Below are 22,853 nucleotides of genomic sequence, written 5' to 3'. Positions count from 1 at the left end.
AATAATACTCCTACAAACATTTCCAGCATTCTTACTGAGCCACTCAGAACTCATCTTCTTGAACCCAAAACACACACACGATGTCCTTGCTCACATGCAACCCAATACATCTCTAGTCATTTTTCATGAAACAGAAAAAATCTACCCCCCATTTCTGGCAGTGGAGACTTTAACATTTCAGTGGTGCCCAGCGCAATGCCAAAATTTGGTGCCCCCTCCTGCCTTCCATCGCTCACCATTATTGCAGAACTCCCTGTGACGCCCTCTCAGCTCGGTGCTCAATTTGGGCAAACCCATAAATCTGCCTCTGCTTCTGGGAGATTTGCCTGGTTGCAAATACAAACATGGACTTGAGACAATTTGCAAAGCTGCCCTCCCTCCCCACTGTCATCAGTCTCGCAGGGATGTCGCAGAGGGGACAGTTGAATCCTGAAGAGGAAGAGATCAGGGAGCTGGATAACCTGGGGGGAGGGTCTGAACGGGGTGAGGGAGGCAAAATGTCTGGGCAGGAGGAGTGTCAGGGGATCAGGTAGCCTGGAGAAGGTTCAGGTGGGTCGTCAGAGAGCTGTCTTGCCCCTGTGGCATCAGGCACCTCTAGCCAAGCACTTTCTAATGGGACTGTTGTGTATTGAGTCAAAGGATTTTATATCTGTATTATTATTGTCTGTATTTGCATTAGGATAAAGTAACTGCCTTTTGGTCCCAGAGGGTACAGCTACTATTGGTTCATTTAAGCTGCTGTATTTGGATCCTCTGTCTTATTGGTTTCCTCCAAAAGGCAGCACTGTGATTGCTTGATATTGTTCCCTCCAAAATGTATCCCTTCCTAGCTAGTCCCCTGTCCCTATAAATGTAGCTTTCCTCTCCTCAGTCTTCAGTCTTGTTCACTTTAATAAAGAGCTGTTACTAGAGAACTGTCTCCAGCATGTTTTGTCAAGAGAGCTGAAATCACAAACCCCACGTCACAACAACTGGCGACGAAGGTGGGATCCGGAATGCTGAGGAGCGGTTAAACACAACCCTGCCTCAGAGTCCGGATTGCAGCTGAGAACAAGACTCACTGGCCAGCTGAGAAGACGACCCTGCCCGCTAGGACAATGGAGAGTCCAAGGGTATTGGAGCCCTTCCAGCCATCAGAGCCCCACACCTGGGAAGACTACGTCGAACGCTTCGAGTTCTTTGCAGTGGCTCAAGGGATCACCGATGCCAGCAAAAGAAGGGCCACATTCCTGAGCTACTGTGGGCCCGAGACCTTCAAGCTGGCCAAGGCATTACTTGCTCCAGCGAAGCTGAGTGAGACATCTCTCAAAGATATTCTTGCCTGCCTAACAAGCCACTTGGCGCCTACTGAGACCAAGATGGCCCGGCGGATGGAGTTCCATAAGAGGCAGCAGCATGCTGGGGAGTCTGTATCCACATTTCTGGCTGAACTCCGGAAGCTCGCTCAGCACTGCGGCTTCCAAAATCTGGAAGAGACTCTCCTGGATCGGTTTATTGGTGGTCTGAGCAGCAAGAAAGCCAGAAGACGCATCGTGGCTAAAGAAGAGGTTACCCTTGCTTCAGCCTTGAAAGAGGCCACCGCCACGGAGAATTATGAAAGAGAGGAGCTTGATGCCAGTCGCAAGGCCACTAAGCCACAGATAGAAGTTGCGCATGCCATGGACGAGCTAGAGGCTACTCCGAGCCAGAGCCCAGTCCGTGGGGTCGAGTCGGTGTGTCAGGCCTGCACAGTGCACAGAGATCGCCGAGGCAGTTGCCCAGGTTGTGGCGGAAACCATGAAAGGAAGAGTTGTCGTTTCAGGGATGCTATCTGCCGGACGTGCGGAAAGACGGGTCACATCGCCAGGGTCTGTAGATCGGCGGCGTCGGGAGCGACAGGAGCACCTAGACTGGAGCATCGCAGACCGCCCACAGCAACTTGTTTTCTAAAGGACTGCCACTACGTAACGGAGATCAACGGGAGGGCCGTGCAGTTTCCAGCGCAAGGCAAGGCACACGTCAAGGTGAAGATTGAGGGTCAGCAGTGCGACATGGAGGTGGACTCCGGATCCGCATTCACCATCGTGTCGGACCAGACCGCGAAGACGTTCTTCCCCAGGGGTAAGTTGCCCCCTCTGGAGCCCTTTCCGGCAACCTTGCAGTCGTACTCAGCAGGCCGCATCCATGTTATGGGAATGTGTGCCGTGAGAGTACAGTTCCGGGACAAACAGGCTGTACTCAAACTGGTGATTGCGAAGGGCAGTCGCCCCAGTCTCCTGGGCACTGACTGGTTCCCCGCCCTGGGACTGAGTATCTCAGGGCTTAATTCAATCCAAACCTGCCCTGAGATGAGCGAGGCATTATGCAAGGAATTTGCTGGTCTCTTTAATGGAAAACTGGGTTGTTATAAAGGGCCCCCAGTTGACTTCGAGTTGGACCCCGGTGTGGCCCCAATCCGACTCAAACCAAGGCGAGTGCCATTTGCACTGCAACCCAAGATCGAGGCAGAGCTGGATAAATTGGTCAAGCAGGGAGTTCTCTCACCCGTGGACTCTGCTAAGTGGGAGACTCCAATCGTCACGCCCCTTAAAGCAAATGGGGAAGTCAGGATATGTGCAGATTACAAATGTACTATCAATAAGGCACTCAGGGGAAACTCATACCCCATTCCAGTCGTATCACATCTGTTGGCTAAACTGGCTGGGGGCAAGGTGTTCGCCAAAATTGACCTGGCACAAGCTTACCAACAGCTGCCAGTAACCCCACAATCAGCGGAAGCACAGACTATTGTCACACATAAAGGGGCGTTCAGAGTTAACAGATTACAGTTCGGAGTTTGTGTGGCCCCAGGGATTTTTCAAGGGCTCATGGAACGCCTGTTAAGAGGTCTGCCGGGGGTCTTGCCATTTTTTGATGACGTTTTGATTGCTGGAAAAGACCCACAGGAACTGGTTGCGCGTGTCCGTGCAGTGTTGCTCAAGTTCAAGGAGGTGGGGTTGCAACTGAAAAAAGAAAAATGCAGTTTTGGGGTGCCAACTGTGGATTTCTTGGGGTTTAAAATTGATGCATCAGGCATCCACCCCACAGATGCTAAGATTAAGGCCATCATCGAGGCACCACGACCACAGAACAAGACGGAGTTGCAGTCATTCCTGGGACTTATTAACTTTTATCATTCGTTCTTACCCCAGAAAGCTTCGGTAGCTGAACCATTACATAGACTATTGCAGAAAAAGAATGTGTGGCGATGGGGGCGGGAGCAGCAGAAGGCTTTTGACTCCTTGCGAGGAATGCTGAGTAGCAGGAGCGTCCTTGCTCATTATGATGAGTCAAAGCCGCTGGTCCTGGCATGTGATGCCTCTCAATACGGTCTGGGGGCTGTGCTGAGTCATAGGGAACCGGATGGGTCGGAAAAGCCCATCTCTTTCTATTCCCGTACGTTGTCGCCCACAGAGCGCAACTATGCTCAAATTGATAAAGAGGCACTGGCTATTGTGTCCGGAATCAAAAGGTTCTATGATTATTTGTACGGTCGCCATTTCTCCATTGAAACGGACCACAAACCACTGTTAGGGTTGTTCAACCCAAACAAACAAACGCCACAAATTCTCTCCCCCAGAATGTTGCGTTGGTCAATATTCCTGAATGGGTTCCAGTACACCTTGACCCATGTGCCGGGGAAACAGTTGTGCCATGCTGATGCGCTGAGTCGATTGCCCCTTCCTGGCGGGAGCAATGAGGATCCTGCTCCGGCGGAGCACATTATGATGCTAGAAACACTTCCGGGGGCTCCTGTAACAGCTACGGATATAGCTGAGAAAACTAGGAAAGATGCTGTTCTCTCCCGTGTGCTCACTTGGGTGGGGAGGGGGTGGCCAGGTGGTCCGCATGAAGAAAAATTCAGGCCTTATGCGACAAGGCAGCACGAATTGTCCATGCATAAGGGTTGTCTCCTATGGGGAGATAGGGTGATCATCCCAGCACCACTGAGAAACAGGGTTCTTGAGACGCTTCACATGGGACACCCGGGAATGGTCAGGATGAAGTCGCTAGCCCGATGTTATGTGTGGTGGCCTGGAATGGACCAGAACATAGAACAATGGGTACGAACATGCAAGGCATGCCAAGAGGTGCGGCCAGATGTGGCCAGAGCACCAGTCCACTGGTGGGAGCAGTCCAGGACTCCCTGGAGCCGGCTGCACATAGATTTTGCTGGGCCATTCCAAGGGAAGGTCTTTTTGGTTATCGTTGATGCATATTCCAAATGGTTAGAAGTGGCGATGGTCCCTAGCATGGCATCAGCTGCCGTAATCAAGGTGTTGAGGCAGCTGTTTGCTACCCACGGGTTACCTGAGACCATTGTATCAGATAATGGGGCAGCTTTTGTATCCCAAGAATTCAGGGCATTCTTGGCTGATAACTTTATAAGAGGGGTCACATCCGCGCCCTTTCACCCATCCTCCAATGGGCAGGCTGAGCGCATGGTAAGAACAGCCAAAGAATCCATTGCGCGCTTAATGGAGGGTAACTGGTCGGCTCGCATTGCGCGAATGTTATTTTTGCAGCATGCGACGCCGTGTACTGCGACGGGCAAGTCGCCAGCCGAGCTGCTCTTAGGTAGAAGACTGGTAACGGTGCTGGATTATGTCCACCCAGATAAAATGCCAAACCGTAATTCAAGAGCAACCCCCCAGGCTGAGACTGACACAACAAGGTATCTCGCCCCTGAAGATCTGGTCTGGGTGAGGAACTATTCACGAGGTCCGCGGTGGGTGGCCGGTGTGATCACCCGGGCTAGTGGACCTGTGTCCTATTATGTGACCTTGGAAAATGGGCAAGTTTGGAAGAGACATATAGATCAGCTGAGGCGCCGGGTGCTCAGCAGGGAGGAGTCAGATAATTCATCCCTGGCTAATGACCCACAGCTGCAAGACCAGAGTGAAAATGGTCCAGAGGTACAGTCACCAGGGGCTTCAGCAAATGAACCAGGGTCTGCTAGTCCTCATGATGACGAGGTACAGGTCGGGGACCCTGAGATGTCTGGGACTCCATCTGTTCCTGATGAAACCCCTATAGCAGCCCCTCCACCACAGGTAACAGCCAATCCAGAACCTGCAACACCTGTTGTCAGGAGATCAGGTAGAAGTTGTAGGACCCCACAGTACCTGAGGGATTACGTCTGCTGTGCTCACTAGGGGGGGAGGGGTGTTGTGTATTGAGTCAAAGGATTTTATATCTGTATTATTATTGTCTGTATTTGCATTAGGATAAAGTAACTGCCTTTTGGTCCCAGAGGGTACAGCTACTATTGGTTCATTTAAGCTGCTGTATTTGGATCCTCTGTCTTATTGGTTTCCTCCAAAAGGCAGCACTGTGATTGCTTGATATTGTTCCCTCCAAAATGTATCCCTTCCTAGCTAGTCCCCTGTCCCTATAAATGTAGCTTTCCTCTCCTCAGTCTTCAGTCTTGTTCACTTTAATAAAGAGCTGTTACTAGAGAACTGTCTCCAGCATGTTTTGTCAAGAGAGCTGAAATCACAAACCCCACGTCACAACAGGGACTCTGGTGCCTCCTATCAGTAAACTGTTCCTCCAGGGAGTGAGTCTGATGCTGAGCTGTCTCCTCCGACACAAAGGACATGAAGATGCCATTGCTGACACCAACAAACCTCATGGGCTCAACTCACTAGCAGGTGTCTCCATTTGCTTGCCAAGACCAGAAATGTCTGCCATTTGCCATGCTAAGGCTTGTGCCCTTCCTGCTCTTCAAAAGAAAATAGTGGGAGGGAGAGTGTCGCTTGTTGGATCAATGTCTCAGCTCATACTTAGCCATGCATTTGACCTGTCATGTGATAATCAATCACATGACACAGCACACACACTATTTGAATGGCAATGCCCATCAACTTGGGGAGGGGAGGATAGCTCCCTCATATCTTTTGATGGGGGGGGGCAAAGGGACCTCAGCCCCTAGGAGTTGGCTCCTATGCCTGCTGGACCTTTAACCCTTGCCTTGGGCAGACAGAGAAACCTGAGTTCGAGTTCTTCATCTGGCAGAGAGGGCTAGGACCCCCACTTTCTCATCTGGCAGGCTCATCTGCTAACTGCAGAGATCTTGGATCAGAGAAGAGGGCCAAGCAGGCTGGCGAGAATCCCCAAGAACTTGTCTATAAAGAATAAGTTGTGTTGTTATAGCTGTCTCTTGAGTAGGGGTGTATATTCATTGTGGAAAACAAATGGAAAATGAAAGGAACAAGCCCCATTCGTTTCTTTCGGTTTAGTTAGGACAGCATATGTGAATTCAAATGGAAGAGTTCTGAACAAGAACAACAACAACATATTTCATTTGATTATTTTTCACTCATTTCCGCTGGGATGAAGAAATAGAAATAGTCTGGAGCAGCTTATACAGGTCACAGAAAGTTGATGTGGAGAGGACAAGAGGCAGAGAGATCAATGCATCTGTCAGGTATAAAATGGGGTCTATTAAAAAAGGTACACCAAAATTATCATGCCAAGTTACAAGCAGAGGAATAGGTGGTTCTCCACTGAAAACTAGGAATACCTTGGAGGATATGCCTTATAAAAAACTGATACCCTTTGACCAATCTGCCTGAAATTATTTGGCTGGTCTGATGCTTTGGGGAGATAAGTTGTGTGTGTGTGTGTGTGTGTGTGTGTGTGTGTGTGTGTGTGTTTCTTGGCCAGTTTTAAGAGGGAGGCATGCATGACTGGACCACCCAGAACAGTCTCTGTACTCATGACAGTCCTCGTTTTTCTACTGGAGGCAACAGTATGAACTCAAAAGACAAGCGCTGCTGCAGGGAACTTGAAGTCAAGAGAAAGATGGCAGGTTTATCATGGCTTTGAATAGATAGCAAAGTGGGGAAGCCTGGCAGCTAGGACATCAGAATAACCAGAGAGTGAGAGACATGGGGCAACAGTAGAAGCAGGAGCAAAATAAAATACTCATCAGTTTGGTACATATACACACAGCTGTTTTGATGAGTGGGTTTTTTTTTCTGTCTTCCTGTTGAAGCCTTGAATAGACAGCAGCCAACCAATAGCAAGCAGTAGTAAGCCACAGAGGAGGGCCCCTGCATATAGCATGACCAATAGAAAGCAAGCCTGCCAAGCCTATGGTGGGACAGGACAAACGATGCCTCAATTGATCAGCCCCTGCGCTTTCCCTCTGGATCCGTTGCTGATCAAAATGGCAGAAAGCTCTGCTGTCCAAATGGAGCCCAACCACGAGGCGCTGGAATATAGCAAAGCAGCTTCTTTGAGAAAGGATGCGTTCTTTAACCCTGTGTTTCCCAAGAGGGCAGACCAACAAGTAGAGAAGCAGCAAGTCTCTCACCTTCAAAGATGTTAGGGCTTCAGCTTGAAATAAGCTTCAACTGTAGGAAAACAGAGGAGGCATCAGAGCAGGGAGGGACGAGTTCTGCAGTTACATATATTCTCAAACAGAATTGAGTGTTGGGCACAAGGAATGCAGATTTTGTTTTATCTTCTAATTTAAGTTTCCAGTTCTCAAGGGTGCAGAGACAAGCTTTCAAGGATGTGGACAGTGCCTGGTAAAATCACAATAAAGTCAGGGTAGGGTTTCCAGAGGTCAGCCACAGAAACACCCATAAGACCAGATTCTGGGGCACAGATCAGAGGCCCTGCAGCCTCTGAGTTTCCTAAAACAATGTCCCCACAATAGTTGACAGTCTCCAGTGTCTTTAGAAAAAAATACAGTTGAGGCACTGCTGCAAGCAAAGCAAACAGGTGTGGCTGTGTCCAGGGGCAGCCTGAGCACTGGAGAGAGTGGGAGCAACCGTTTGCTCTGAATGCAGCAGCACACTCACTGTAAAAAGAAGAGTTAGCTGCAACATGGAGAAATAAGAAGATAGAGAGGCAGAGAAGATGAATTTTTTGCTTCTCCGGGCCAGGGCTGATGTAGGAGACCCCCGCTCCCCTGTGCTGCTTTAAGAGCAAAAATGCTGCAATGTATGTGAGCATGTACGAAAGCTGTTCATCTGAGCCTGCTGAACATGTACATGTGTTTTCGGGGGCGGGGAAGAGAAAGTGTTGTGGTGTGATATGATATGATATCATATGTGGTGGACTTGTAAAAGGGTATTGGGAAATGATATATAATGAATTGAAAAAAATGTTTTAAAAGTAAAGGTAAAGGGACCTCTGACCATTAGGTCCAGTCGTGACTGACTCTGGGGTTGCGGCGCTCATCTCGCATTATTGACCAATGGAGCTGGCGTATAGCTTCCAGGTCATGTGGCCAGCATGACAAAGCCGCTGCTAGCCGCTCCTGCTAGGTGGGCAGGAGCTGGGACCGAACAACGGGAGCTTACCCCGTCGCAGGGATTCGAACCGCCAACCTTCTGATCAGCAAGCCCTGGGCTCAGTGGTTTAATCCACAGCACCACCTGCATCCCGTTTTAAAAGTACATTAAAAAAAAAACAAAACCCAGAGTCCTTTTTGTTGGGAATAATTCAGAGGGAAATTCCCTGGTGTCAAAAAAGACTATTTATGTATGCTACTACTGCGGCTCGTTAGCCCCAAAATGGAAAATGAGCAACTAAAGAAGAATGGCAGCTTAAACTGATAGAATACGCGCAGCTTGCAGATTTAACATACAGAATAAGAGAACAAGAAGAATGTACGTTTAAAGAAGACTGGGAAATGTTTACTGAAGATATGGGTGAGAATTGCGTGCATTAAAAAACGCTGGTAGCATTAAGATAAATTCAACAGGGTAAATAAGTTTTGATGGATGTAACAATGGTTTACAGAATGGTTTAGTTCATGTAAAATATGCAGGGGATGTATGGCATGCAAAATGGACCACGGAAAGAGAAGAAGGGAAGTCATTGATTTAAGGTTGCTTAAATGAGTATTTTGAAATGTAAATCATAGAATCATAGAGTTGGAAGAGACCACAAGGGCCCATCCAGTCCAACCCCCTGCCAAGCAGGAAACACCATCAAAGCATTCCTGACGTATGCCTGTCAAGCCTCTGCTTAAAGACCTCCAAAGAAGGAGACTCCACCACACTCCTTGGCAGCAAATCCCACTGTCGAACAGCTCTTACTGTCAGGAATGTTATATATGAGAGAGAGAGAAGGTTGTGGTGATGCAGGTGGAGGGCAGAGGGCCCTCCCAAAACTTGCTGCACCTCTGGTCTGGAGCAAGAGAGGGTGACAGCGCTTGACTTCTCCATATAGATCCCTGCCACACACACCCAAGTGCCCAAGAAGGAAGTCTTTCTGACACTTACTTGCATATTCCTGGGGTGTCATGGGCTGCTCTATAACGTGCCTGAAGGCTGCAATCCACTCTTGCTGCTCCCTCTCAGTCTCACAGGTGAAGAGGTACTCCCGGTCAGGTGTGATAATGGTGATGCCGTACGGCCAGGTGAAGGTGCCCTGCGTGCCGGTTGGCAGCCCTTGCCGGACACCATATCCATGCCCATCACTACCTACGAACACTTCACCTTTCGCAAAAGCATCCTGCAAGGTAGGAGGGAAATGGGAGACGCGCCTTAGCAACCGAGAGCACACACTGGACCAGGATGAAAACTCTGATGGGGCCGTCAACCAGAGGCTTTTTTTATTAGGAATTTTAGGTGCAGATATACCAGAAACGATTATTTATGTATGCAATGACAGCAGCGCGGATACTACAGGGCCAGAGATGGAAAGAAGACAAAGTCCTGACCAGAGACGAATGGTTGATGAAGATGATGGACTGTGCCAAAATGGCCAAGTCCCATTATCCCCAGCCAGCATGGCCAGTGGTCAGGAATGATGGGGGCTACAGTCCAAGAACACCTGGTTCTCTGTTCCTGCCAATGGCTCATCCAGTCCAGTGTCTTGTTTTCACAGTAGACAGCCAAGTGCCAAGCCTGCAAGCAGGACTTGAACACAAGACCACTCCCTCATGCCTTGTGGTTTCCAGCAGCTGATATTCAGAGGCATTGCTGCCTCCAACCATGGATGCAGAGGACAGCCATGACGGCTAGTAGCCACCGATCGCCGTCTGCTCCATGAATTTCTCCCACTCTCTCTTAAAGCCGTCCAAGTTGGGGGCCATCCCGTGGGAACAGTTCAAGGTTTCAGGAGCCGTCTCTCTGCACCTGTTTTGAGCTTGCCACTGGTCAGAGAGGGGGGGAAACCCAGCTTTAACGAAAGTCTGACGGGCAGAAAGCAAGCATTAAAACTTTAGGTTCCTAAATCAGCATGGCAACAGGAGCCGGTGTGATAGTCAGCAACCCTGCTCCTGTTTCAAGCAACACAAGATGTCTATTCATCTGCTGGAAGACAGTGTAACATAGTAAAGAACTGAGAGCAGAGCAAAGTAGGAGGCAATAAGGGGCAATCCGATTGCTGGCTTACCATAGGATCCTTGAAGTACATCAGCCTTCGGTGGTCCAGAGTGAACCAGCGCTTCTTGAAAGACTCCTTTTGCTGCAGAAGAACCAGAGGTGTTTACAAGAGGTTGGAGCCCTCTCCTGGTCAATCTTCAAAAGTGACTTTAGGAGTGCATTGAAATTGAAATACAGTGGAACCTCGGTTTGCGACTGCCGTTTATGACAAACTCAGAGAACGACTGCCGTGGACCTGGATTACATCTGGGTTCCGCGCGCACGGATGTGCAGAAGCAATCTGCGCAGTGCGCGCGTGTGCAGAAGCGCTCTATCGACGCTTCACACATGCGCAGAAGTGTGCCTTCAGCGAGCGACGGACTCGGGGAGTGACCGGCTCCCCAGAACGGGTAGTCGTCGTAAACTGAGGTACCACTGTACTTTATTGTCACTTGCACAACTTTTACAAGTTTTTGAGATTACACAAATCAATTCCTATATCACATGTGCCCTAGTAGCACAGAGTTAAGAGGGCCCACCCAGGCTGTTGTTTATTGCAGGTACAGTGGTACCTCGGGTTACAAATGCTTCAGGTTACAAATGCTTCAGGTTACAGACGCTGCTAACTCAGAAATAGTACCTCGGGTTAAGAACTTTGCTTCAGGATGAGAACAGAAATCGTGCAGCAGCAGCAGGAGGCCCCATTAGCTAAAGTGGTGCTTCATGTTAAGAACAGTTTCAGGTTAAGGACGGTCCTCCGGAACAAATTAAGTTCTTAACCAGAGGTACCACTGTATTCTACAACATTAGTAGTGGGTTTTTTCCCTACTTTAATTTGTTCTACAATGCTTCCCCAGTACTACCACATTAAAGCTGTCTGGGGAGTGTGTGTGTGTGTGTGTGTGTGTGTGTGTGTGTGTGTGTGTGTGTGTTAGAAGATACCATAGCAGGACAAAAATATACCAGAACACTTGTGGTATAAAATATTATGGGATACCAGTGGAATTCAGCCCGTTTAAAAACGGGCGCTAGAGCGCGTGTCTCGGCAGAAGCCGGGGCCGCGGTGCCACCTCCTCGGCCAGGACACCATGGGCGCCGCTAGGAAAAGGAGAGGTGTTGGGGCTCAGGCAGCCAAGGGGCGGAAAGGAGGCGGCGGTGGGTGGATCCCAGGGCCAGCGAGCCTACTCCTCCTCTTCCAGCAGCCAGCCAGAGGCTATGGCGACGCCCGTGAGGAGCTGCGAGGGGCGGCCGGAGCTGCCGGGAGATGGGAGGAGGGGGTCCCACCATTGTCGCGCTCCTGCTGCTGCTGCTGGAGGAGGAGGAGGAAGGAAGGAGCCCGGAGCTCGAGGCGGCCTCCCCGGCGGCCCCCTCGGCTCGACGCCCGCCGCCTCGGCCCGGGCCGCCCTCCTCAGCCCGCCGCCTCCTCAGCTGCACATGGCAGCGGTGACTCTGCCGCTTTCCCGGTGTCTCTGCCGCTTCGCCGGTGTCTCCGGCCCGAGTCCTGGCGCCGCTGCCTGGCCCGAAGGAGCCTCCGCCGGGGCGAAGGCAAGCGAGGCGCTGAGTTGCGGCTCTCTTTCCCCGGCGCCGCTTCCTGCCTTTGCCCCTGGCCCGAGAGGCGGCAGTTCCTGGCGGCTGCTTGCCGTCATGTCCCACCAGACCGGCATCCAAGGTACTGAGCCCCTTGGTCTGCTGGTCGTAGGGGGGGAAGGGGGCTAAAGCAGCCTCCTCCTCCTCCTCGCTCTTTAGCGCAAGCACACTGAGGCGCTTGTCCGGCTGGGAGCGGCAGTTGGCAGAGGGGTGGGGGGGGAGAGCGTGTGCGTGTGTGTGTACGTCGTCTCTGCTGTCCAATCCCTGTGTCCCTGGGGCCCATGCGCAGTACCCCAGGGACACACCGGACAACTGGACGCAGGGACAACTTGGACATTATTATATAGGATGTAATGATTGGAAGTGAAGCAGTGTGACTGCCTCAACCTTAATCTCACAAGATGCCTTCTTGCTGTTTTCATTTTGCTGATAGTTGACTCTTGGGCTAAACCTTGGGCAGGTGATTTAAAAAAAAAAGCAACAACATATTGTCACTTCCCAATAGCTTCTGAGATGAACAGAGATTTAAAATGAATATAGAAACCTAAATAAATAAATTGATATACCCTGGGCCCAGTCTTCTCCATGTAGCCTTCTTTCAGGAAATTCCGAGTCAGCCGGCTTTTGAGCTGCAACAGAAGGACAGCTTTTGACTTATCAGAAATGGCTGGGAGGACACTCAAACAATATGCATAATCAAAGTTTTGGATAGACTGGAAATGGGGTGGGGTAGGGTAGGGTAGGGGAAAACGTATTTTTACCCAAGGTATCAAAACAACTAGTTCTGTCCAGCCAAACATGCCAGCTCCCCCCCCCCACACACAAAATGCCTAATGCTGTCCCAACCAAAAACACACACTCTACCCAATTTCACTTTGAGTCAAAGATGGCCAAAGAGCTTAAAGCAATTCGATTTGCAATGACACTAGGAAGTCAGTTAGTCTGTAGTGCAGCCTTGAAAGCAGGCTATGCAGGAGAAATTCAAGCACATGTTAAAAATTTAGGTCTCTGCAGTCAAAGTGGATTTACGTGCTCTGTTGCCCCAGCACAACAGATCCACTTTTAAAGAAATCAAACCAACTGCAAAAAATGCAGTTAAGAAATGGAATGCACTGAAAAGTGTGGGATAAACAAGGCAATGTGTAAACACCAAACAAACACCTGACATGACAATCAGGATGAATGCTGCTGTCACATAACTTTCCTGCAAATAAATCAAAACGAATGCTCAATAAAGACCAGTCATAGTCCCATCTCTGCACAAACTTTGTGCAAGAAAATCAGGATGAATGTTGGATAAACAGGCTGCCTGAAGGAGCCCAATCTTGTTCCATAACTTCCTTACCTCTTGATCACTGGCAACAGGAAAGGCCACCTTCAAATAGTGGAATTGTACTGCGCGGATTGCATTGAACCAGTCCACAATTTCCTAGATAGAGGAAGGGCACACAAAAGAACAATGAACCGGAAGCCTGACCCCCAAGCAGGTATGTTGTTGTTGTTGTTGTTTAGTCGTTTAGTCGTGTCCGACTCTTCGTGACCCCATGGACCATAGCACGCCAGGCACTCCTGTCTTCTCAGAAGGTATACTCAGAAGCAAATCTCGTTGGTTTCTAAGAAAAGCCAGCTCCAATCTAGACCAGTATCCTGCTTTTATAGCGGCGAAACCCACGGAAAGCCCACCTGCAGAATGTAAATGCAACAGCACCCTCTCCACTTGTGATCCCCAACAGCTGGTATTTAGAGGCACACTGCCTCCGACAGTGTAGGCAGAACTTAGCCATTGTGACAAGTAAACACTGGTAGCCTTATCCTCCATGAATTTGTCTAATCCCCTATGCCTATGGAACTTCCTTCCTGGTAAGGTTGCAGCATGTGACTGAGGAACCCAAAGTCCAATTGAATAAAGTTCCTGGGCAACATCAGTGAACATCTCCCACAGCTAGAATTCATAATAATCCAAAGAGCATCCTTCCCCACAATGGTTTCCTACCACGGCCATATTTACTGGCAGTGCTAAGGACTTGTATTTAATTTGCAGCTGTTGCAGCCATTGCTAAGTTCAGATGGTGTGAGAGATGAGGAAAGGGAGTCTGCCTTGGACACAAAGATTTCCAGACATGAAGCAAGAAGGATCTGGGTTGTCTCCAATGGCGGACTTTGACCTCTAGTACAATTTATGCGAGATGTGGGCAGGCCCCAGGCTTCTTGGGTCAACTTTGTGTTTTTTTATTAGAACCCCTAAGACCCACTAGCCAGAGCCAGGTGCAAAACACATGCAGTTGATATTGAAGAAAGGCTGCTTCTGAGCACATTTCTGAACCTAGGAATGTTTTTGGCACCAGAACGGAAACTAGGCTCACAAGCCTTTCGCACAGAAGACCACTCCTGTTTAGCTTTCTTCATTTCAGCAGCCCAGTTAGATGGATAAAGTCATTTTGCTGTTGCTGTTGTCAAGCTATTGAGTCAGAAACCAATGCTGACCTACTGCGAATCACCCAGAGATCTACCTGTGTCACTCCCTATCTAGACCATCTTCTGATAGAAGACGCTGACTCTGTCAAATCCAGGCTTTCTCCACAATTTCCTACAGTGCCACACCATACTGCTAGCCAAGGCCCCTGTACCTTGCCATCCTCGTGATAAAGGAAGATGTTGCGAGTCTTGTTCTCTTTCAGGTAGGTGATCTGCAGGCCATTTGGGTTCCCTGTCTTCTCTGGCTGGAACGTGGCATTGACAGTGTCAATTTTAACAACTACTTTTGGTTCTTTGGCCTGCAAAGAAGATAATGTTGGTATTTATACAACAACACTGGTGCACAAGGGATCTTGCAGAGCTTCATAGGCAAAAATAAAAACAGGGGCAGGCCCTTAACAGTTTAAAGTGTGAAGAGATGTGAGATGACAGGGGCAATGCAAGGGCAACTCAGGTTTCCTTACGGCACTGCAAAGAAAATTCTGAAGCATCCTTCTGAAGACTGTAGGAAAGGTTGCCCATTCCGGGTTGGGATTGTGGGATGGAACACTGGGGCAGACAAGTCACAACAGTTCCTAGAGTGTCCACTAACAGGAACTCACCTGGAGGGACACCTGACTAAGTTCAGTTCCTGTTCCTCCAGATATGCAGATGAGATGGATTAGCTGGCAGAAAAACGCCCCTAGCCAGCAGCCATTCTCTCTCTTAGCCTTTTCTCCTTCAACGGGAACACATCTCCAGAGAATCTCCAGTTAGGATGGTTCTCCCTCTTGGCCTGCTGCCAAGAGAGAGACCAGATGGAGCCTCACTTTACTAAGTAGGCTATTTGTAACTTTTCTACGTAAGCCTGCCTTTCTGAGATTATGCTGTTAACTCAGGATGTCATGTGAGTAAACTCTATCTTATTTTAATACTATTGTGTCGTGTATTTCTTTTAAGAGGGACTAAGGGGATTTGCCAGGAAGTATAATATTGAAGTGTAATATTGTACAGGTTTTAGCAAACCTAACGTTCACGCTTTGCTGCGCACAAAAGGGGAATGTCACTCTGCTGATATTGGAAGCTTGCTAACACAAGCTTGGATAGGATCTATCTAATAATATATCCTAATCCACATCCCTAATATTCCCACAGGGATGCACTCACACAAGTAGATTGCTACTCACATCCTGTTTGACAAAATACTTGAGACAGCCCTCTCTCTCGGACAGCAGAAACCTGCGCGGAAGATACTGCCCGTTGTCTCTGCCTCGCTTCCACAGGATCCCTTCCTTCAATCCTAGGAGGAAAATGCAAGTTGGAGCTTACATGCCCTGGCCAGAATGGAGACATCAGGCAGCCCAAGACACACAGGAAGCTGCCATGTACTGTATCAGGGTTGCCTACAGACTGCCAGTATGTAGTGGGAGAAATTCCAGCATATACTGGGAATTTAGGTTCATGCAACTGAAGTGGATTAAAGTGCCCTGTCATCCTAGTGCAAAAAATCCACTTACACACACACACACACACGACTTTTTGCACCTAGGAAAGCAATGGGGGAATGCACTGAAAAGTGTGGAATGAACAAATGATTAAGGGGAAGAAGCAAACACACCACGCAAGCACGGGAGGATGAATGCTCAGCCACATAACCTCCTTGCAAGCAAACCACAACAAATACTCAATAAAGAAAGACCAGACATTGCCTAACCTCTGCCTAGGCTTTATGCAAGCAAATATGGATTAATGCTCAATGAAAAGGCTGTCTGGAAGAGGCCTATGTAGTTGCTCCTGCATCTCACTTACCTAGTGCATTTGTAAACAGATTATACCAGGCTATTTGTCCATCTAGTCCAGGCTCCCTCAACCTTGGCCCTCCACATGTTTTGAGATTACAATTCCCATTATCCCTGACCACTGGTCCTGCTTGCTAGGGATCATGGGAGTTGTAGGCCAAAAACATCTGGAGGGCCGAGGTTGAGGAAGCCTGATCTAGCCCAATATTCTCTGTTTTGGTTGGCAGTAGTCCTTCAGGGTCTCAGTCAGAGAAAGGTATTTCCTATCACCTTCTCCCTCATCATTTAATTGGTGATCTCAAGAGGACTGAACCTGGGGCCTTCTGCATGCAATAGTGCGGCTCTGCCACTGAGCTATGGCCCCTGCCAGTGAACTATTGACGTTTCTGTACAGCAGATACATACTGCCCTACAGTGACCAAACCCCTCCATCATTCTACTCCAAAAGTCTACATATTTTAGCACAGTGCATTCTCCTCCATGCCGTCAGGGTGAGAGACATCCTAGACGAGAGATGATCGAGGAATTATTTGATCTGTGTTATTAAGGACTAGCTACTTAAGTTCTAGCTTCCACTTTTCCTATGACCGTTCCTTGTGTCTTTTTACAGATGTGTGACAGCAACAATTCAGCAGGTAGCCCTTTCCTCCAACGCTGCCAGAAAAAAGCATCATTGAATTTCTGAAGTCTTTTTTTTGGGGGGGGGAGGCTTTGCTATAAGAAAAAGTAGCAGCCATGCTATAAGTACTTCAGTTCTAAAAGGGTGGAAGGTGGACCTCAAAACTGCTCTGCCTGCCCCCACTGAGGAAGTATTCACACAGAGAGATGGTCTTCCACTCTGTTTTCACACCCTTTGCTACATACAGGCCACAAGCACCGAATTACAATTCTTCCTGTTTCACAGGTAAACCATTTCCTCTGGTGAGCAGCCCTGATTATGTCATTTCATGACCCACTCCAGGAGTTTGAAGGAGGGAAGACAATGTGCCAAATTGTCTTTCTCTTTAAAACTCTTTGAATCTGCACCTGGCATCCCGGGGGCAGTCACAAGAACCCCAGGATCTTGATAGGCCCCGCTAAAAACACCTGTCACAAGCAGGGCCAGATTAGGTTTGATGAGGCCCTAAGCTACTGAAGGTAATGGGGCCCTTTATACATCCAGCTGTCGCTGCTTTTTGTGTTGAATGTATGCTATATGGTAATTTATGGACCAAATAGGTATCTAAAGCCATTTGCACATGTTGCCATGCAACCCGTCCATGCAGAATGTAGGCGCCCTATATATAGAAATTAGCAAACCAGTGATATTTTGGGGAGCAGGCGGGGCGCATTACTTACATCATAGGAACCTACACAACACAAAACACTGTTGCTGTATGTACATTGGCTTTATTTTATTTGTTTTTTATCTTAAATTTTGGAAATGTAAATACAGGTGTTTTTTCCTTTAAACTTTTCTGGGGGGCCCCAAGAGAGTGGGGCCCTAAGCTATAGCTTGTTTAGCTTATACATAAATCTGGCACTGGTCACAAGGCTGCTAGCTTTTCAGAGGGATTGATTCCACTGCAGAATGATTACCATTGGAATACGGCGGATGTTTTCCTGGCTCCGTGAATTCTTTCCGTTCATATTTGGCTCGTACCCACTGCTCTCTCAGGACTCTGTGGGAAGTCGCAAGAGATGATATAGTGACAGGTAAGACAAATCTTGCAATGCACAACCCCACACCCTTTGTCCCTTTCCAGATGGAGATTCGGCACTTACTGGCAATCAGTATGGACTGGGCGGTAATAGTACATAGGAACATGGGCCTCATACGTTGCCTTGGCCACTGCATTCCCGTGCTGCATCAAAAACTAAAAAGGGGAAGATGCACAAGTTACTGCTCATACACTTTTCATGTAAGCCAGCCTTCCTCAACCTGGTGCCCTCCACATGTTTTGCACTCCAACTCCCATCAGCCCCAGCTACCTGGGATCAGCTGACAGAGATGCTCTCCTGGGTGGTCCTACTTTTATGTACCACCCCTAAAATTTTCAAGAGCCTTGCCACCTACAACTCTGCACAATATCCATTGTCTGTGCAGCTAATTGTCTCCCAAAATCAGAACGTGATGAACTGGGGAGATTAGGCTGAAATCACATTCTGGGATTCTGTTATCAATGAAATCAGGGCCATTTTACACATTGCAAAGCTGTCCTCCAACTAGACCCTAGAGTGGGTTGGTGGGGAGGAAAAAACCTCCAGGCTGAATGCCAGCCTTGGGCTGCCAAAGGGTCCAAGTTGGCCTGCAAGGCAATTTCTCCAAACCACATCCACTTGTCAATCATCTGATGTTACTGGGTGATATCAGCGGATGGACAGGGTTCATTCCTGCTGGGTGCAGTTTTCCCAGTGTATTCCAAGCGGGAAACATACTGACAAAGGAGACCCCTGCAGCCAGCAGGACTGAATTCTCCACTGACCCCTCCAGCCTGTACCCCACACAGGTCAACTTGGACAGGTGGGTGAGACCACCTACCTGCCAGTCATCTAACAGGTGGACAAGCCCTGAGCTACAAAATGGCATTGAGCTGAAGACAAAGCTTAAGAAATCATACCAAGAGGTTTGGTTACAGAAGGAAATTTCTAAGCACAGTGGTCAAAAAGCTCTGTGTTGCATTTCCAACAACATATTCGGTGGAACGTGGTTTTAAGTGTGGTCATCCAACTTCTCTCCAAGCAATGAAACAGACTCCAGATTACTAAAGGTGGTGATTTAAGACTCTTGCTACGTGACTTTAAACCAGACACTGGGAAACTGGTATCACTTCATCAAGCCCATCCAACGCATTTAGAATTTGCAGAACAGTGAAATAGTTACTAAATGTATCTAAGACTCTAGTTAAATGACTTTCAAAAGCTGGTATCACTCGATCCAGTTCATCAATTTTGCTGAATTACTTAAACTAAATTGTTTCAATTGGATTTTGAATTAACTTTTACTGTTTCGAATTTTATGGTTCTATTATTGGCCTTGGTGGGTCACGCAAACCACTATTCTGAATGATGCTTTTTGTAGGGTAGGGGGCACTGGGGATGAGCTTATTGAACCAAAAGGGCAGTGGCCTGAAATAGTTTGGGAACCACTGATTGAAAGCACATTTAAAGCATATACCCCCCCCTCCAAAACAATCATGGGAACTGTAATTTACCCCATCACAAAGCTACAGTTCTCAGCACCCTGAAAAAAACTGCAGTTTGCAAGATTATTGGGGGGGGGTGTTTAAAATGTATGATTTATGTGCAGCCCAATATAAAATGCTCATCCAAAAATACAGATGAAATCAACAAAAATTAAAAACAAGTACACATAATAAAATTGCATGTCTATAAGTCTGGCACCCAAATGTTTTCATTCTTCAGCATGGACCAGTGACTTTCAGGCAGTTTGCAAGCTTTGTTCTTGATCACAAAATCCTGCTGCTATTGAACTCCCTGCTAATGAGATCTGTGGCTAGGCCCCAGATCACTGTTTCAGATTTGTGACAAACAATTCAAACCCTTTTGCTACACTCACAAAGCAATCCAGGCTTTGGGGTGGAGGAGAGGAAGGAGTCAGCCACACGGTTGTGGCCACCTGAGTGACTCTGCATCTAACACACATCCCTATCTCTCCTATTCCACGCTTATGCACCAGCCACATCACCATGACATTTGACCTCTACAAGGCCCCAGGGGTCCCCTCCTTCCCTGACACAGCAACCTCAGGAGAGCTCAACCTTTTCTCATCCTCCATCTTACATTTCTGAAGCTTCGTGCTCTCCTTTCTTCCCTTCCCTCTTTACTGCCAGCATTCTTGAGAGAAAAGAGGGGGGAATCGTTTGCATCTCCTGTGCAAATATATCATCGAGTGAGTAGCTTCTTGGGGACACAAGACGCACCTGCACTTGACCTTCATCCCAGTGGTCCATCCTTAGTGACTTGACTTTGCTGATGTCAGAGATGTTGCGATGAATCCCTGAGCAGTTTAAGCAGAGGAAGACTCCCAAAGTATAGGAGGCCCAGTCAGGGTCTAAGGGGAATAAAAGTGTATCAGTGGTTGGAGACTGGGTATTATATTTATTTAATAAACAGGCTGGAACACCACCACCACCACCCAAAAAAAGTTCTTGAGCGGCCTTGTTTGACTAATATATAAGTGGAGTCCTGCTGGATGCTGACAAAGGCTCTTCATCACCCTCTTCTTAGTGACCAGCCAGAGGCCTGTAGTAATCCTATACAAGCAGAACCCGAGCACAGTTTAGGTTTGCCACAATCATTCCAGGCCAACCTTCTAAGGTCCACTCTCCATCCGCCATCCTGACAGCCCCAAACTCAAGGCAAGAGAGAGGGCATTTTCTGCAGCAGCCCCCAAGTGATGGAATTCCCTCACCACAAAGATGTTTCTGTCACCTTCATTATCAAGCTTTCTTCATGGGTTTGAAGATGCAGTTCTTCACCAAGGCCATTGACCCTTGAGAGGCATACATTTTAGGCCTCACTGACGGAAATTTGTTTAAAACTGTTTCTAAATGCCGTTATTTTACTTCGTTGTGGCCCACCCTGGGATTTCATGTCACATGGCGGGACCGTTATTAGAATCCAAGAAGACTTTCCAATCAGCCAGTAACACTTCAGGGGGTGAAGCCATGGGTGTGGCCTGATAAAGGTGCAAGGGCTAAACAGAGAGGTACAGGGGGCCACAGCCAGCCTCCCAGGCTTGAGGTCCCCAAACCCCTGCCTTAGCACAACAAACTCACTTTTAAAACAGCAAGGAATGAATGAATGATTAATGGAAATATATATGAATGCCCTGCGCACACTTTAGGATGAATGCTCATTGTCTTATAACATACCCTCAAACAAATCAGAACGAACACTCAGCAAAGACCAGATATAATCTAATCTCCATGGAAGCTTTGTGCAAGCAGATCAGGATGAGTGCTCAATGCGCAAGTTATCTGGAGGAGCTCCAGGCTAGATAAAGCGCACAATGCCCAAACCTGCCTGGCCCCCAAAGGGCACAGCGCTGCTTCTCCTTCATTAATTCCCCACAACCCGCCACTCCTTCCAAGGAACGGTCATTTCTTTGACTGCAGACGTCCATCACGTTTGCTAGCTGTCCTCCACGTCTGCCCTGAAGCCTCAAAAATTGATTTACCAGGTTCCCCGCAATCTGCACACAAGGCATTCTCTTCTCTGCTCCACACTTCCTTGAGGGTGTTCACATTCCTGCCATCTTCTGTAGCCATCATCTCTGGAATGCCTCAGAACCCTCCGGGGCGGAGCGGAAATTTGCCTCCTTGGTACCTGTGATCACACGTCCACCTTGCACAAGAGGTAAATTTGGAGAACTTTTAGAGGGTGTTTTTTTTCCTCTTTTAAGGGAGGGAGCGGCAGAGACACAGCTGCCTCTGTGTGAGGCAGCTGGAGTGGTAAGAAAATGCTTGCAAGGGAAAGGAGCCGAGGCTGAGGTGTTAGCTGCAGGCGGAGGCAGCAACAGCAGCGGCAAAGGACGCTGTGCCTGTGGGTATTAAGGGAAGTGCAGCGATTAAACATAAAAACCGGTTTTTCCACATCTCGCAGGGCTAAAGGCCAAGCCCGAGAAAAAGGAACTCAAGCAGCACACAAAAGTGATAAAATGCAGCACAACCCACATTCGTTACTATGCCCTTGTTTGTTAAAAAGATTCTTAAGAGTGCTCCTAAGGTTACACAAACACTCCCTTTGGTCTTATCTAAGAGACAAGAGATTGTAGCTTGACCAAGCCCACAGAACGAAGCAGTGGCAAAGGCTAGAAGGCTCCCTGAAGCAACCTTTGCCAACCTGGTACCCCTGAGATGTTGTTGGGACTCTCATCTCCCACCAGCAATGCTATAATCTAAAAATGCTAAGTTGACAGTATTGCATGCATGCAAACCCCTTTTAAAGCTTAGGCTGCAATCCTATGCACCCTTACTTGGGAATAAGGCCCACTGGGCTCCATAGACTTAAATGTGTGGTGGTGGTAGTGGGGATTATTGGTTTTTGTTCTTATTTTTATTATGTATTTTGTGCATTTTATATTGTAATTTTGTGTTGCAAACTGCCCTGAGATCTACAGATATAGGGTGGTATACAAATTTTAATAATAATAATAATAATAATAATAATAATAGTATGGTAGTAGAAATAGAAAACATCAGCTTACTGAAGGAGAGGAGATGCATAGCAATACAGTAGTTGGCAATTGTAGCTGATGTAGTTGGCAATTTTAGGCTGCAGTCCAGTACTACAGAGTTACTTACAAGTACATCCTGTTGAACTCAATGGGTCTTTCTTCTGAGTAGACATGCACAGGACTGCAGTTAACCACAGAACCAAAACCTTTCCCAGGACAGCAGCCATGTCTTTAAAAAAAACAAGAAACGGGGCACCTTCGACTAACCAATTTGTTACGGCTATAGATCCGCTCCATTAGATGCATGAAGCAATTTTCAGAGGGAAAGAAGGCTTGCCTCTTGCAACAATAAACTGAGCTAGTCTTTTAAGAAGGCGCCACCAGGCTGCACTATAACTCTCAGATTCTCGTTGCATTTTCCCCTTCAAGACAATTCTGGACACTCTATAGTTTTCCCCTTAGAGTCCTAGAATTGTAGAGTTG

The 22,853-nt window shown here is 48.0% G+C and overlaps 1 protein-coding gene across 6 annotated transcripts; it reads right to left on the bottom strand.

Moving 5' to 3' along the window:
• Positions 1-167: 167 nt before the first annotated feature.
• LOC118090835 (arf-GAP with dual PH domain-containing protein 1) lies at positions 168-22,706 on the bottom strand. 6 transcript variants are annotated; one of them, XM_060279855.1, is made up of 12 exons: positions 22,498-22,706; positions 21,372-21,538; positions 20,113-20,243; positions 17,954-18,045; positions 17,768-17,850; positions 15,578-15,690; positions 14,564-14,710; positions 13,282-13,365; positions 12,503-12,565; positions 10,381-10,452; positions 9,264-9,495; positions 168-326 (listed from the first exon to the last, which is right to left on the bottom strand). In XM_060279855.1, exons 2-12 carry the CDS (start codon positions 21,463-21,465, stop codon positions 178-180), a joined length of 1,260 nt encoding a protein of 419 aa, XP_060135838.1. In that variant the 5' UTR covers positions 21,466-21,538; positions 22,498-22,706; the 3' UTR covers positions 168-177. The 6 variants fall into 6 exon arrangements, with proteins under 6 accessions (XP_060135838.1, XP_060135837.1, XP_034982992.1 ...); XM_035127101.2 differs by lacking the exons at positions 168-326; positions 22,498-22,706 and adding exons at positions 6,314-6,441; positions 7,340-7,379 and having other exon boundaries at positions 21,372-22,178; XM_060279854.1 differs by lacking the exon at positions 22,498-22,706 and having other exon boundaries at positions 21,372-22,180.
• Positions 22,707-22,853: the final 147 nt, after the last annotated feature.

The sequence above is a fragment of the Zootoca vivipara genome, chromosome 10 (genome assembly GCF_963506605.1).
Source record: "Zootoca vivipara chromosome 10, rZooViv1.1, whole genome shotgun sequence".
In the NCBI taxonomy this organism is placed as follows: Eukaryota; Metazoa; Chordata; class Lepidosauria; order Squamata; family Lacertidae; genus Zootoca; species Zootoca vivipara.
Note: the sequence above shows the minus strand (reverse complement) of the source record. Positions and strands in the feature narration are given on the sequence as shown.

Excerpts from the sequence above, each read along its gene's own strand:
- LOC118090835 (XM_060279855.1), bottom strand. The coding sequence starts at position 21,465 with ATGATGGCTACAGAAGATGGCAGGAATGTGAACACCCTCAAGGAAGTG. Across the intron at positions 15,691-17,767 it reads ACATCCGCCGTATTCCAATG|GATTGAAGGAAGGGATCCTG; the intron begins GTAATCATTCTG and ends TTTTCCTCCTAG. Across the intron at positions 9,496-10,380 it reads TGTACTTCAAGGATCCTATG|GATGCTTTTGCGAAAGGTGA; the intron begins GTAAGCCAGCAA and ends CCTACCTTGCAG.